The sequence below is a fragment of the Nycticebus coucang genome, chromosome 1, assembly GCF_027406575.1.
Source record: "Nycticebus coucang isolate mNycCou1 chromosome 1, mNycCou1.pri, whole genome shotgun sequence".
Lineage (NCBI taxonomy): Eukaryota > Metazoa > Chordata > Mammalia > Primates > Lorisidae > Nycticebus > Nycticebus coucang.
Genome location: NC_069780.1, coordinates 138,052,504 through 138,068,411, shown reverse-complemented (window position 1 = coordinate 138,068,411; position 15,908 = coordinate 138,052,504). Strand labels below are relative to the sequence as shown.

The 15,908-nt window shown below is 42.5% G+C and overlaps 1 protein-coding gene across 3 annotated transcripts in view; it reads left to right on the top strand.

The window, feature by feature from the left end:
- The window catches only part of RAD17 (RAD17 checkpoint clamp loader component), a 45,655-nt gene that overhangs the window by 23,555 nt on the left and 6,192 nt on the right, over positions 1-15,908 (top strand). For 2 of the 3 annotated variants that reach the window (XM_053589324.1, XM_053589318.1), the window contains exons 13-17: positions 2,418-2,503; positions 2,617-2,763; positions 6,088-6,237; positions 10,732-10,852; positions 14,975-15,032. In XM_053589324.1, the coding sequence (XP_053445299.1) occupies positions 2,418-2,503; positions 2,617-2,763; positions 6,088-6,237; positions 10,732-10,852; positions 14,975-15,032 (562 nt within the window). The remainder of the gene's footprint in view (positions 1-2,417; positions 2,504-2,616; positions 2,764-6,087; positions 6,238-10,731; positions 10,853-14,974; positions 15,033-15,908) is intronic. The other variant, XM_053589327.1, reaches the window with a different exon arrangement.

The window sequence follows — 15,908 nt, the reverse complement described above, 5'->3', positions numbered from 1 at the left end:
GGCATCATCATAGCTCACTGCCACCTCAAACTCCTGGGCTTAAGGAATCCTCTTGTCTCAGCCTCCGAAGTAGGTGGGACTACAGGTGTATGCCACCACACCTGGCTAATGTTTCTCTTTGTGTGTGAGAAACAAGACTGCTATGTTGGTCAGGGCCCACACTGGTCTTGAGCACTTGAGCTCAAACAGTATTTCTACCTCAGCCTCTCAAGGCATGAGCCACTCTACCCAACTGGGAAATGCAGTACTTTAAGTCTAAAAAAGCCATAACCGGGTGGCACCTGTGGCTCAAGGAGTAGGGTGCCGGCCTCATATACTGAGGGTGGCAGGTTCAAAGCCAGCCCCGGCCAAAAAAAAATAATAAAAATAAAAATGCCTGGGCGGCGCCTGTGGCTCAAGGAGTAGGGCGCCGGTCCCATATGCCAGAGGTGGCGGGTTCAAACCCAGCCCCGGCCAAAAAACCACAAAAAAAAAAAAAATAAATAAAAATAAAAAAAGCCATAACCTAGGCATCAGAATCCTTAGTTTAATTCTTTTTTTTTGTAGAGACAGAGTCTCACTTTATGGCCCTCAATAGAGTGCCATGGCATCACACAGCTCACAGCAACCTCCAACTCCTGGGCTTAAGCGATTCTCTTGCCTCAGCCTCCCGAGTAGCTGGGACTACAGGCGCCCGCCACAACACCCAGCTATTTTTTGGTACAGTTCAGCCGGGGCCAGGTTTGAACCCGCCACCCTCAGTATATGGGGCCGGCACCTTACGGACTGAGCCACAGGCGCCACCCCCTTAATTTAATTCTTGATAATACTGGTAAAATAGATGATGCATGTAAGCCCCCAGTTATTCTGTTGTTTTTGTTTTTGAGACAGGGACTTTGTCGCTTGCACTAGAGTGCAGAGGTGTCGTCATAGCTCACCACACCCTCAAATTCTTGGGTTAAAGCAATCCTTCTGCCTCAACCTAGTACCTAGGGCTGTAGGTGTGCACCACCACACCTGGCTAATTTTTCTATTTTTTTTTCCTTTTTTTTTTTTAAGACAGTCTCACTCTGTAGCCCTTGGTAGAGTGCTATGGTGTCACAGCTCACAGCAACCTACAACTCTTGGGCTTAGGCGATTCTCTTGCCTCAGCCTCCCAAGTAGCTGGGACTACAGACACCTGCCACAACACCCGCCTATTTTTGTTGCAGTTGCACTGCTGTTTTAGCTGGAGGGGCCAGGTTCGAACCCACCACCCTCGGTATGTGGGGCTGGTGCCCTACCCACTGAGCCACAGGCACCGCCCCTTCTTTTCCCCATTTTTAAATTTCAGATTAACATGAGGGTACAAACCATTAGGTTATATAATTTACACGTAACAGGTAAAAATCAGAATTGTAGTTGTATCCTATACCCAGGGAGTGTGCCATATTAATTTTCCTATTTTTTGTGGCGATGAGGTTGCACTCTTGCTCAGGCTTTGCTTTTTATTTCATTTTATTTTTTATTTTTTTAGAGACAAAGTCTCGCTTTGTTGTCCTTGGTACAGTGCTGTGGCGTCACAGCTCACAGCAACCTCCAGCTCTTGGGCTTAGGCAATTCTCTTGCCTCAGCCTCCCAAGTAGCTGGGACTACAGGTGCCCACCACAACGCCTGGCTACTTTTTTATTGCAGTTTGGCTGGGGCCAGGTTTGAACCCGCCACCCTCGGTATAGGGGGCCGGTGCCCTACTCACTAAGTTATAGGCACTGCCCCCATTTGTTTTTTATTTTAGTAGCTTGTTTAGTATTTTGGCATTATGTGTCTGAAGTCTTGAAAATCTTTTTTGTTTTTTGTTTTTTTGGAGATAGTCTCACTGCTTCGCCCTGGGTAGAGTGCAATGGCATCATGGTTCACAGCAACCTAAAACTCTTAGGCCTCAGCAGTCCTCTGGCCTCAGCCTCCAGAGTGCGCCACCGTGCCCGGCTGGTTTTTCTATTTTTAGTAGAGACAGGGGTCTCTTGCTCAGGCTAATCTCAAACTCCTGAACTCAAGCAATCCATCTGCCTCGGCCTCCCAGAGTGCTGGGATTACAGGCATGAGCCACTGTATCCAACCTCAAAGTGTTGAAAATCTTAAGTGAGAGGTACTATATAATTATAAAGATGGGTAGGGTGCCAGCCACATACCCCCAGGCTGGCAAGTTCGAAACCGGCCTAGGCCAGCTAAAATAACAATGACAGGTACGACAACAACAGTAAATAGCTGGGCATTGTGGTGGGCGCCTGTAGTCCCACCTACTTGGAAGGCGGAGGCAAGAGAATCACTTAAGCCCTAGAGTTTGAGGTTGTTGTGAGCTGTGACGTTATGACACTCTACCGAGGGCAACAGCCTCAGACTCTCTCTCAAAAAAAAAAAAAGATGGTATTATCTTTAATAATTCCAGAAATTTGTTATAGGAGCATCTTTAACAGAATTAGGCTCACCTCAGCTGCCTTCTCATTTATCGGAATATGAACGGGATACTTTACTTATTCAACCTGAGGTAAGGTCTTTCTTAACACTTAGTACTGGTTACAGTGGATATATAATTTGTATGCGTATATATCTGACTACTGCATTTTAACCAAATTTGTACATATATGCTTCTTTTTATAGGAAGTAGTAGAAATGTCACACATGCCAGGAGAGTTATTTAATTTATATCTTCACCAAAACTACGTAGATTTCTTCATGGACATAGATGATATTGTGAGAGCCAGTGAATTTCTAAGTTTTGCAGATATCCTCAGTGGTGAATGGAATGTAAGACCATTTGACTTGAATGCTTTTTATTTACAAGTATTTCCTCAGATTTAAGAAAAGAAAATTACTTCTATCCCTAATTACTTGACATTATTTATGTGACTATTCTCCATAACTGTGAAAGTTAATCCCGTATTTGTAATAAGCTTCAATAATCTGATTTTCTGGTGGTGTTGCATAGTATCACACTAATTTTATTCTAAAACTATTTTCTACTTTTTAAAATTAATACATAGGCTTGGCGCCTGTAGCTCAGTGAGTAGGACGCTGGCCACATACACCAACGCTGTGAGACTAGTGAGACTCTGTCTCAGGAAAATAAATAAATAAATAAATAAAATAAATATATACTCAGAAAATTTGAGAATCATTGAAAAGTAGATAGAAGGTAAAGAACTATATGTACATTTTGCTGTACTTTCTGCTAATCTTTTTTTTTTTTTTTTAAGAGACAGAGTCTCGGGGCGGCGCCTGTGGCTCAAGGGGTAGGGCGCTGGTCCCATATGCCGGAGGTGGCAGGTTCAAACCCAGCCCCGGCCAAAAAAAAAAAGAGACAGAGTCTCACTTTATTGCCCTGAGTAGAGTGCTGTTGCATCACAGCTCACAGCAACCTCCACCTCTTGGGCTTAGGCGATTCTCTTGCCTCAGCCTCCCGAGTAGCTGGAACTACAGGCGCCCACCACAACGCCCAGCTATTTTTGTTGAAGTTTGGCCAGTGCCAGGTTTGAACCTACCACTCTAGGAATACAGGGCTGGCGCCCTACCCACTGAGCCACAGGCGCGCCCCCCCTCCCCCACTTTTTTTTTTTTTTTGAGAGAGAGTCCACTATGTCACCCTTGGTAGGGTACTGTGACATCACAGCTCACATCAACCTGAAACTCCTGGGCTTAAGCGATTCTCTTGCCTCAGCCTCCCAAGTAGCTAGACTACAGGTGCCCGCTACAATGCCTGGCTATTTTTTGGTTGCAATTGTCATTTTTGTTTAGCAGGCCTGGACCAGGTTCAAAACCACCAGCCTCAATGTATGTGACTAGGGCCTTAACCACTGAGCTACAGGCGCCGAGCCGTCTGCTTATTTTTAAAATATATGTATTTTTTACATATTTGAAATTATTTAAAGTTTTCATTTTTTTCTTCACATCTTAATTCTGCCCTGACTACCACAGGGGCCACTAACCACATGTGGCTAATTAAATATAAATCTGTTTAAATTAAATTAAAAATTCAGTTCTTCAGTCATACTAGCCACATTTCCAATGCTTGATAGCTACCTTTCTAATAGCTCAGAGAAAAAACATTTCTGTCATTACAGGAAATTTTTTTTCTTTTTTTTTGAGGCAGTGTCTCATTCTGTTTCCCAGCTACAGTGCCAGGGCCTCTGCCTAGCTCATAGCAACCTCAAATGCCTGGGTTCAACGTGCCTCAGTCTCCCAAGTATCTGGGATTATAGGCTCATGCTGTAATAACTGGCTAAGTTTTCTATTTTTATTTTCTTTCATTTAATATTTTTTTTTACTTTGAGGCAGAGTCACATTCTGTTGCCCTGTGTAGAGTGCAATGGTGTGATCATAGCTCCCAACAACCTCAAACTCCTGTGCTCAAGTAATCCTCTTGCCTCAGCCTCCTCAGTAGCTGGGACCACAGTCTCCTGCCACAACACCCAGCTACTTTTTCTATTTTTAGTAGAGATGGGGTCTCACTATTGGTCAGACTGGTCTGGAACTCTTGAACTCAAGCCATCCAGCCACTTCAGCCTACCAGAGTGCTAGGATCACAGGCGTGAGTTGCTGTGCCCAACCCTTTTTTTTTTTGTAGAGACAGAGTCTCACTTTATCGCCCTCGGTAGAGTGCCATGGCATCACACAGCTCACAGCAACCTCCAACTCCTGGGCTTAAGCGATTCTCTTGCCTCAGCCTCCCAAGTAGCTGGGACTACAGGCGCCTGCCACAACACCCGGCTATTTTTTGGTTGCAGTTTGGCCGGGGCTGGGTTTGAACCCGCCACCCTCGGTATATGGGGCCAGCACCCCACCGACTGAGCCACAGGCGCCGTCCTGTGCCCAACCCTTGAAGGAAGTTTCATTAGACAACACTGTTTCTATGGTATAATATTTTTTATGTTATATATATTAAAATAGCATTAATAACTAAAATTAGGGAAGATACAAAGACAGTCATTTATGACATAGAGTTTCTTTACTCAGCAGTTGCATTTGCTTAATTTTTATTTTTATTTATGTATTTATTTTTTTAGATAGAGTCTCAAGCTGTCACCCTGGGTTGAGTGCCGTGCCGTTATAGCTCACAGCAACCTCCAACTGGGGCTCAAGCAATCCTCTTGCCTCAGTTTTTCTATTTTTAGTAGAGACAGGGTCTCACTTTTGCTCAGGCTGGTCTCGAACTTGTGAACTCAAGCAATCTACCTGCTTTAGCCTCCCAGGTGCTAGGATTATAGGCGTGAGTCACCACATCTGGCCTGCTTTATGTTTAAAATGATTGCTTCTTTCTTGAAATTTTCCTACCTTAAGGGCTGAGCATGGTGGCTCACACCTATAATCCTAGCATTCTAATAGGCCAACGCAGGTGGATTGCCTGAGCTCACGGTTGGAAACAGCCTGAGCAAGAGCGAAGAGATCCCATCTAAAAAAACAGCCGGGTGTTGTGGTGGGCGCCTATAGTCCCAGCTACTCAGGACGTTGAGGCAAGAGAGTTGCTTGAGCCCAAGAGTTTGAGGTTGCTGTGAGCTGTGATGCTATGGCACTCTACCAAGGGCAATGAACTGACTCTGTCTCAAAAAAAAAGAAAAAAAAGAAATTTCCTACCTTTAGATAATTTAAAAGAAATGTACAGTGAATACTTGTATTGCCACATATACTTAACCAAAGTATTTACATATTTTTGGCTGAATAATTGGAGAATAATTACAAATATCATAATACTAATACTTAGGCATGTATAAGAACATTGTTCTATTACAACCACAGTAACGTTATTATACCCAAGATAGTTAACATTAATTTAGTAATAAATAGTATATTGTTCCTATTAAGATTTCCACGTTTGCCTCAAAAATGTATTTTAAATTTTTGACCCCATCCATATTAACAATCCAGTCAGGGTTTATACATTGCATTTGATTGTTACGTCTCAACTGAATTTGCTTTAAATAATTTTATAGTACTAACTTTTATAGCTATGATGATGTTGAGGAAAGGAAACACATAGCAATTAAATATGGCTAGTCTTTTTGTGTGTGTCATTAGTACTAATAATGCTATGATAAATCTCTTACTTCATTTTATATTTTGTTTCTGATTTGCTAGACACGCTCTTTACTCAGGGAATATAGTACATCTATAGCTACAAGAGGTGTGATACATTCCAACAAAGCCCGAGGGTTTGCTCGTTGCCAAGTTGGAGGATCTAGTTTTCGACCTTTGCACAAACCCCAGTGGTTTCTAATAAATAAAAAGGTAAAAAAGAATTATACTCTTTCTGTAAGTGAACTTACAGTATGTGAGTTAAATCTCAAAGCTGTTTTTAAAACTTTATAAAAGCCAGGCATGAAGGCTCACACCTATGATCCTAGCACTGTGGGAGGCTGAAGAGGGAGAATTGTTTAAGCTTAGGAGTTTGAGCTTTGCCTGAGCCAGAGTGGGAACCTGACTCATAAAAAAATGAAAAACCCAGCCAGGCGCTGTGGCTCTTGTCTGTGATCCCAGCACTGGGGTAGGCCGAGGCAGGTGGATTGCCTGAGCTCACATGTTCAAGACCAGCCTGAGCCAGAGCAAGACCTCATCTCTAAAAAATAGCCAGGTGTTAGGGCAGGCACGTGTAGTCCCAGCTACTCAGGAGGCTAAGGCAAGAGAATCACTTGAGCCCAAAAGTTTAAGGTTGCTATGAGGAATGACACCAGGGCACTCGACCGAGGGCGACAAAGTAAGACTCTGTCTCAAAAAGAAAAAAACAAAAAAGAAAAACCCAGCTGGGCACCACGGCAAGCACCTGTAATCCCAGCGGCTTCCAGAGGCTAAGGTAGCATGATGCCCACAGCTCGGATTCTGAGGTTGCAGTGAGCTATGACGCCATTGCACTCTGCTCAGGGCATAGGGTGGGACTCTGTCTCAACAACAACAAAAAAAGTTTTGCCGAAGTATGGCCAATGTAAGAACAATATTAAATGTACTAATTTTATAGCCCTGACCAAAAAAAGAAAAAGAAAGCTGGGGCAGGCACCTGTGGCTCAGAGGAGTAGGGCACTGGCCCCATATACTAGACGTGGCAGGTTCAAACCCAGCCCTGACCACAAACTGGAAAAAAAAAAAACAAGAAAGAAAGCTATTTCATCCTTTTTTTGAGTCTCTGTCACGCTCGATAGAATGCCGTGGCATCAGAGCTCACTGCAACCTCAAACCCTTGAGCTTAAGTGATTCTCTTGCCTTCCGCCACAATGCCCAGTTTTTTTTGTTTTTTTTTTTTTAGAGACAAGGTTTCACTCTGACTCAGGCTGGTCTCAAACTCCTGAACTCGAGAAGTCCACCCACATCATCCTCCTAGAGTGTTTGAATTAATAGGTGTGAGCCACTGTGCCCAGCTGTTTCATTCTTTTTTTTTTTATTATTATTGTTAAATCATAGCTGTGTACATTAGTGCAATCAAGGGGTACAATGTGCGGGTTTCATATACAATCTGAAATATTCTCATTGTTTCATTCTTTTTTTTTTGTTGCAGTTTGGCCGGGGCTGGGTTTGAACTCGCCACCCTCGGCATATGGGGCCGGCGCCCTGCTCACTGAGCCACAGGCGCCGCTCACATTCTTAATAAAATAATTTCCAAGGACCACAATTTTCTGAGAATTAATAATAAGATCTATAAGGCCGGGCAAGGTGGCTTATGCCTATAATCCTAGCACCCTGAGAGGCCGAGGCGGGTGGATTGCTTGAGGTCACGGGTTCAAGACCAGCCTGAGCAAAAGCAAGACCTGTCTCTACTAAACATAGAAGACATATGTTTCGAAACATGTATACATGGTGGAATGGCTAAATCAAAAAGGATATGTATGTGACGTAATACAAGACTAACAACCTCAGACTCCGGGCTATAGGCATCCTGCTGCCTTCGCCTCTGGAAGCCACTGGGATTACAGGTGCTTGCCATGGTGCCCTGCTGGGTTTTTCTTTTTCTTTCTTTTTTTTTGAGACAGAGTCTTAACGTTGTCACCCTCAGTCGAGTGCTGTGGCGTCATTCCTCATAGCAACCTTAAACTTTTGGGCTCAAAAGTTTAAGCTCAAGAGGATTGCTTGAGCCCAACAACTGGAGATTGCTGTGAGCTATGACACCACGGCATTCTACCCAGGGCAACAGCTTGAGACTGTCTCAAAAACTAATAATAATAGGCTCGGCACTTGTGGCTCAAGCAGCTAAGGCGCCAGCCACATAACGCCTGAGCTGGCAGGTTCGTATCCAGCCCGGGCCGCCAAACAACAATGATGGCTGCAACCAAAAAATAGCCAGGCATTGTGGCAGACGCCTATAGTCCCACCTGCTTGGGAGGCGGAGGCAGGGGAATCGCTTGAGCCCAGGAGTGGGAGGTTGCTGTGAGCTGTGATGCCATGCACTCTACCCAGGGCGACAGCTTGAGGCTCTGTCTCAAAAAAAAAAAAAAATAAATAAATAAATAATGATAGCAATAAGACATAAAAAGAATGCTGTAAAATATCTTTTTTTTTTTTTAAGAAAAAAACTTAAGATTTGAAAGCACATACATACTTTTATTAGAATCAAAGTACACTTATATTTCAGTTCTAATTAATAATAAACCCTAGTACAACCTGAAAAAGCTGATTTAAAATAAAACTCTAGGATGCAAATTTCAGTTAGGATGAGTAATTTCTAAAGATCTCTTGCACAATGGGGTGACTAGTTAATAACAAGGTACTATATACTTGGAAATCGCTAAAGGAGTAGAGGGTATGTGTTCTCACCACAAAACAAAAAGGATATGTATGTGAGGTAATACACGTTAACTGGCTTGATTTAGCCATTCCACCACGTTTTGAAACATCATATTCTATAACACAGATATGGACAATGTTTTCTATTTCAGTTAATTTTAAAAAACAAAAAGAAAAGACATCCTGGCTTTGCCTCTAACCACCTGAATAAGTTATTTCACCTAATATGCTCTTAGTCTCCACAGCTATACATGTAGAGAAATCTACAACAGAAATTTTTTTCTTTTTTTGAGACAAAAAAAGAAAAAGCTGTCACCCTAGGTAGAGCACTGTAGCATCACAGCTCACAGCAACCTCAAACTCTTGGGCTTAAGCAATTCTCTTGCCTCAGCTTCCCAGGTAGCTGGGACTATAGGCACCCTCCACAACGCCCAGCTATTTTTTTTGTTGTTGCAATCATCATTGTTGATTTACCTGGCCTGGCCAGGTTCTAACCCACCAGCCTCGGTGGATGTGGCTGGTACCCTGCACTAAGTCACAGGCACCGCCATACAACAGATTTTTTTTTTTTTTTTTGTGGGTTTTGGCTGGGGCTGGGTTTGAACCTGCCACCTTCGGCATATGGGACCAGCGCCCTACCACTTTGAGCCACAGGCGCCGCCCCATACAACAGATTTTTAAAAATTAATTATCAATCTTTTTTTTTTTTTTTTTTGTAGTTTTTGGCCAGGGCTGGTTTTGAACTCACCACCTCCAGTATATGGGGCCAGCATCCTACTCCTTTGAGCCACAGGCATCGCCCACCAGGGCTTAAGCTATTCTCTTGTCTCAGCCTCTCAGGTAGATGAGACTACACCTACCCACCACAATTTTTTGTAGTTGTGGTTGTTTGGGAGCCCCCGGCAGGTTCAATCCCACCAGCTCCAATGTATGTGGCTGGCGCCCTAACCGCTGAGCTACAAGCACCAAGCCTTAATTATCAATCTTTAAAAATTAGTATAATAGGCTCGGTGCCTGTAGCTCAGCAGCTAGGGCCCAGCCACATACACCAGAGCTGGCAGGTTCAAACCCAGCCCTGGCCTGCCAAACAACAGTGACAATTACACATACACACAAAAAAGCTGGGCGTTGTGGTGGGCGCCTATAGTCACAGCTACCTGGGAGACTGAGGCAAGAGAATTGCTTAAGCCCAAGAGCTTGAGGTTGCTGTGAGCTGTGATGCCACAGCACTCTACCGAGGGTAACATAGTAAGACAATGTCTCAACAAAAAAAAAAAGAAGAAAACTGTACTAAATTCGTGATATTCAAGTTACAATTGACTTCTGCAATTACAAGAGGTGCTCAACCTCTTACGTTTTATTATCAGTATATAGTGAGTATTATAATTTTAATACAGATTTTTTCCTTTCTTAAAATGTGTGTACATTGTTTGGCTCCCTCTGTGTATTAATTTTGCTATATAGCTGTATATGAGTCATTGAAGACTGTTAAGTGCCTTGAAGTCAGGATTGTGCTTCTATCCTCAGCCTTATGTTGTGGTTGGCTGAGGAAAATTAATCATTTCATTGGGGAATTGTATTTGTACAATCTTTCACATGTTTGTGATGTGTATATGCTCCTCAACAATTCTTTCTTTCTTTTTTTTTTTTTTTTTGCAGGTTTTGGCCAGGGATGGGTTTGAACCCACCACCTCCGGCATATGGGGCTGGCCTCCTACTCCTTTAAGCCACAGGCGCCGCCCCAATTCTTTTGATTTTTGAGATTGTTTTTCTTGTACATTAAGTTTCTATTTAATAAATTCTTGTTATGTGAAATGTGAAATAATTGTGTAGGTAAAATGCTTTATTAGTAATGCTAGAAAAATTATAAGGGACTAATTACATAAACTCTTGAAAGCATATTTGTGGCATATAAACCAACACCCTTTGTGATATAATAAACTTAGTTTGTCAAGGAATATTAACCATATTTTTAATTTTATTTTTCCTTTTATCTTTTTGTTTTCTGCACAGTATCGGGAGAATTGCTTGGCAGCAAAAGCACTTTTTTCTGACTTCTGCCTACCAACTTTATGCCTTCAAACTCAGCTATTACCTTACCTTGCAATGCTAACCATTCCAATGAGAAATCAAGGTAATAACAGGTTTTTCTTTTCCCAAAGAAGTAATGTTTTATATCAGTATCTTTTTGTGGGCCAACTTACTGCTGTATTAAGTGAGATGTGTTTTTTCCCTTTTTATTTTTTGATCCAGAATTTTTCTTTTAAAAAAGCATCAGGCTGGGCACAGTGGCTTATTCCTGTCATCCTAGCACCGTGGGAGGTGGGAGTTAGTCCCACTCAAGGTGGGAAGATCACTTGAGCTCAGGAGTTTGAGACCAGCCTGAGTAAGAGTGAGAGCCTTTCTCTAGTAAAAATAGGAAACTTATCTTGGCATCATGATGTACACTTGTAAGCTCATCTACTCCAGAGGCCGATGTAGGAGGATCACTTGAGCCCAGGAGTTGCACTGAGTTATGATAATGCCACTGCACTCTTATCTGGGTAACAGAATGAGACATTGTCTCAAAAAACAAAGCATCGGATAATACAGAAGTGTATATATATATATATATATATATATATATATATATATATATATATACATACATACATATATATTTTTGTTTGTTTTTTTGAGACAGAGTCTCACTGTGTCACTCTTGGTAGACTGCCTTTGGCGTCACAGCTCACAGCAACCTCAAACTCTTGGGCTCAAGCGATTCTCTTGCTTCAGCCTCCCGGGCAGTTGGGACTACAGGTGCCCGCCACAACACCTGGCTATTTTTTGTTGCAGTTTTCATTGCTGCTTTAGCTGGTTCGAACCCTCCACATACACAACTTTGGTGTATATAAAGTAGAAATTAGAAGTACCTCCCTACATGCACAAGTTGCTTTTGGCAGATTTATGTAAACTCTTCCAGGCTTTTTTTTTTTTTTGAGACAGAGTCTTCACTTTGTCACCCTGGGTAGAGTGCCGTAGTGTCATAGCTCACAGAGCAACCTCAAACTGTTGGGCTCAAGTGATTCTCTTGCCTCAGCCTCCCAAGTAGCTGGGACTACAGGTGCCCACCACAACGCCCAGCTATTTTTAGAGAGGAGGTCTCACTGTGGCTCAGGCTGGTCTCAAACCTGTGGGCTCAGGCAGTCCACCCACCTTGGCCTCCGAGAGTTGCTAGGATTATAGGCATGAGCCACCATGCCCAGCAGCCTACCTTTTTCCTATGTAAAAATGCTTTCTGTTTCTTCACATGTCTCTTACAACCTTGCCAAAAATTGAACATTTTAGGAAGTGTATTATAGTAGCTGTGGGTATTAATTCTCCTCCTCTGGGACTTGTTTTATTATTTTATTTTATTTTATTTATTTATTTTTTTGTAGTTTTGGCCAGGCTGTGCTTGAACCTGCCACCCCCGGTATATGGGGCCAGTGCCCTACTCCTTGAGTCACAGGCACCGCCCTAGGACTTGTTTTAAATATTTGCTTGTTTATTTGTTTAATGGCTTGGCTAAACTATTTAAATCAAATCTATCTTCTGTAGAAAACTCAGCCTTGGGTATGCCCATTGTTATATTGGGATGATGATGGTTTTAGCAGGGCCCTCTTCATCTCTTTCTCTGATTTACATTTATAGCTTTTTGCCTTTTTTGGTATAGCACTCACCTAATTAGGCTCCACTAATTCCTTGCTGATTTCTCTTTTGTTTTCAACTGTGTCCTGAGAGAAAAATGTCTCCACAGTCTGATCCAATTACATTTGGGCAGGTGTAGGCTTGAGGCCAGTCTCTGAAGTTTGTCCCAAGAGGGCTCTTCTTATTTGTCTCTTTGCCTGTTATTTTTTTTCTTATGATCTTGTTAGTTTATATTTAACTTATAGCACTTACTTAAGAGGAGCTTGTTTCAGGGGTACCCTTTGGCTTGAAGTTCTCTACACTGTTTCTAATAAAATCATTTCCTTTGGGTAAGCCTTCAGTGCTTTCTTTTCCTATGGACTGCCTCTCTGTGTACAAAATCTTTGTGCCACTACTCTGAGTGGGCACCCAGCTGTGGGGGTAGCCTCTGGTCATTTTAGCTTGCCTTTCTGTTGTGGACCCTCTGCTGTACTGACAAGCCAGGGTGAGGGAGATTGCACTTGGAAGAGAGTACAGTGCCCCTGGGATAGACCCTTTGTCCTATGAGGTGGGGGTGGGAGGTATGCTTGGTGGAGAAAGGGAGCCCAGGAACATTCTGCCACACTCATGTGGGAGGGAGCCCTTTGTTCTTGGTTGCACCCACCTGGAATGAAGTTTCCATCAAGCTGAGCTAGGAGTGGGGAAGGGAGGGAGGAAGACATAGTGACTCAGATGTCTTAGGCTCTCTGTTAGATATTCCTGAAAATGTTTCCTCATTTGCAGTATGCCCTTAGGACAATTTCCAGAGACCTTAAATGATTGTTTTTGTGTTGTTGTTTTTTTTATATATATAGTTTTTTATAATATAGTTCTCACCAATTTTGATTTTCTCATGAGGGAGTGGGTATCCAAGACCTTATGTTGCCATCCTTTAAGACTACTGTGTCATTCTTTTTCTTTTTGTGGTAAATTACACATAACAGGGTGGCGCCTGTGGCTCAAGGAGTAGGGCGCCGGTCCCATATGCCGGAGGTGGCGGGTTCAAACCCAGCCCCGGCCAAAAAACCAAAAAAAAAAAAAAAAAATTACACATAACATAAAACTTACCATTGTAACCATTTTTAAGTCTACAGTGCAGTTGGGTTTAAATATATTTATCTTTTTTTTTTTTTAAGACATAGTCTCAAGCTGTCACCCTGGGTAGAGTCCCATGGCATCAGAGCTCATAGCAACCTCCAACTCTTGGGCTCAAGCGATCCTCTTGCCTCAGTTTTTCTATTTTTAGTAGAGATGGGGTCTCGCTTTTGTTCAGGCTGGTCTTGAATTCTTGAGCTCAAGCTGTCCACCTGCCTCAACCTCCCAGAGTGCTAGGATTACAGGCTTGAGCCATAGTGCCCGGCCTAAACATATTTATCTTGTTCTGCAACCAGTTTCCAGAACTTTTACATAATGTAAAAATGGAATTCTGTAACCATTAAACTTAACTCCTCACTTCCCCTTACTCCAGGACCCTGACAACCACTGTTCTACTTTCTGGCTTGATGAATTTGACTATTCTAGGTACTTCATCCAAGTAGAATCATACAATATTCATCTTTTTGTGACTGGTTTATCTCATTTCGCATAACATCATCAAGGTTCATCTGCGTTATAGTATGTGTCAGAATTACCTTCCTTTTTAAAGCTGAATAAAATTCCATTATATATATAACCACACTTTGGTTATCCATTCATCTCTCTCTCTCTTTTTTTCCTTTTTTTTTGAGACAGAGTCTCACTACGTTGCCCTCAGTAGAGTGCCATGGCATCACAGCTCACAGCAACCTCAAACTCAAGCGATTCTCTTGCCTCAGCCTCCCATGCAGCCAGGATCACAGGCGCCTGCCACAACACCTGGCCATTTTTTTGTTGCAGTTGTTACTGTTGTTCAGCAGGCCTAGGCCGGGTTCAAACCTGTCAGCCTCGGTGCATGTGGCTGGCACCATAACCACTGTGTTACAGGCTCCATTCATCTCTTCATTGACACTTACATTGGTTCCACCTTTTCACTATTGTAAATAGTGCTTTTATGAATGTGGATATACAAATATCTCTTTGAGACCCAGCTTTCGATTATTTTGAGTATATACCCAGAAGTGGAATTGTTGGAACATGTAATAATTTTCGTTTTTTTTTTTTTTTTTTTTTTTTGAGATGAGGATCTCACTATATTTCCCAGGCTGATCACAAACTCCTGGGCTTGAGTGATTCTCCAGCTTCTGCCTCCCAAGTAGCTGGGAATATGGGTGTGAGCTACTACTCCCAGCTAGTAATTCTACTTTTAAGTTTTTGAAGACCCATCCTAGTGTTTTACACAGTACAGTGGCTATAATGTTTTATGTTCCCATCAGCAAAGCAAAAGATTCCAGTATTGCCACATCTTTGCCCACACTTGTTTTCAGTTTGTTGATAATAGTCATCCTAATAGGTGTGAAGTGTGTATCTCACTGTAACTTGGATTTGCATTTCCTTAAAGATTAGTGATTTCATCATCTTTTCATGTGCTAACTGATCATTCATATATCTTCTTTGGAAAATTGTTTAAAACTTTTTTTGAATCTGTTTGCAGCTCAGATTTCTTTTATCCAAGATATTGGCAGGCTTCCTCTAAAGGGACACTTTGGAAGGTAAGCATATTAATTTCCAAAGAGCTGTTACTGAAACGTCCCCTGAATATGTTCAATATAAATCAATAAATGTTATTTGTAAAATCCAAGAGATAACATATTGTACCTAGTTATTAGGTAGGTACATTAAAAATCATGTACGGGTTTGACACCTATGGCTCAAGTGGCTAAGGCACCAGCCACATACCCCTGAGCTGGCGGGATCAAATCCAGCCCGGGCCCGCCAAACAACAATGATGGCTGCAACCAAAAGATAGCCAAGTGTTGTGGTGGGCGCCTGTAGTCTCAGCTACTTGGGAGGCAGAGGCAGGAGAATTGCTTGAGCCCAGGAGTTTGAGGTTGCTGTGAGCTGTGATGCCATGGCACACTACCCACGGCGACAGCTTGAGGCTCTGTCTCAAAGAAAAAAGAAAATCATGTACAGGCTTGGCGCCCATAGCTTAGTGATTATGACACCAGCCACATATACTGAGGCTAGTGGGTTTGAACCCAGCCCAGGCCAGCTAAAGCAACAATGACAACTGTAACAAAAAATAGCCAGATGTTGTGGCTGGTGCCTATGGTCCAAGCTACTTGGGAGACTGAGGCAAGAGAACCCCCAAGAGTTTGAGGTTGCAGTGAGCTGTGACACCATGGCACTCTACTGAGGGTGACATAGTGAGACTCTGTCTCAAAAAAAAAAAAAATCATATACAGTAGAACCTCTGTAAATTGACCAACCAGGGAACTATAGCAAACGGGTCAACATAAAGAACTAGCCTACAGTTCTGATAACGTACATGTGGTGCATATCTGGCCAATTTAAGGAGGTAGTCAACTATGGAGGATCTACTATAATTGTATTGTAGACCCTTCATTTTATGAAATACACTAGTA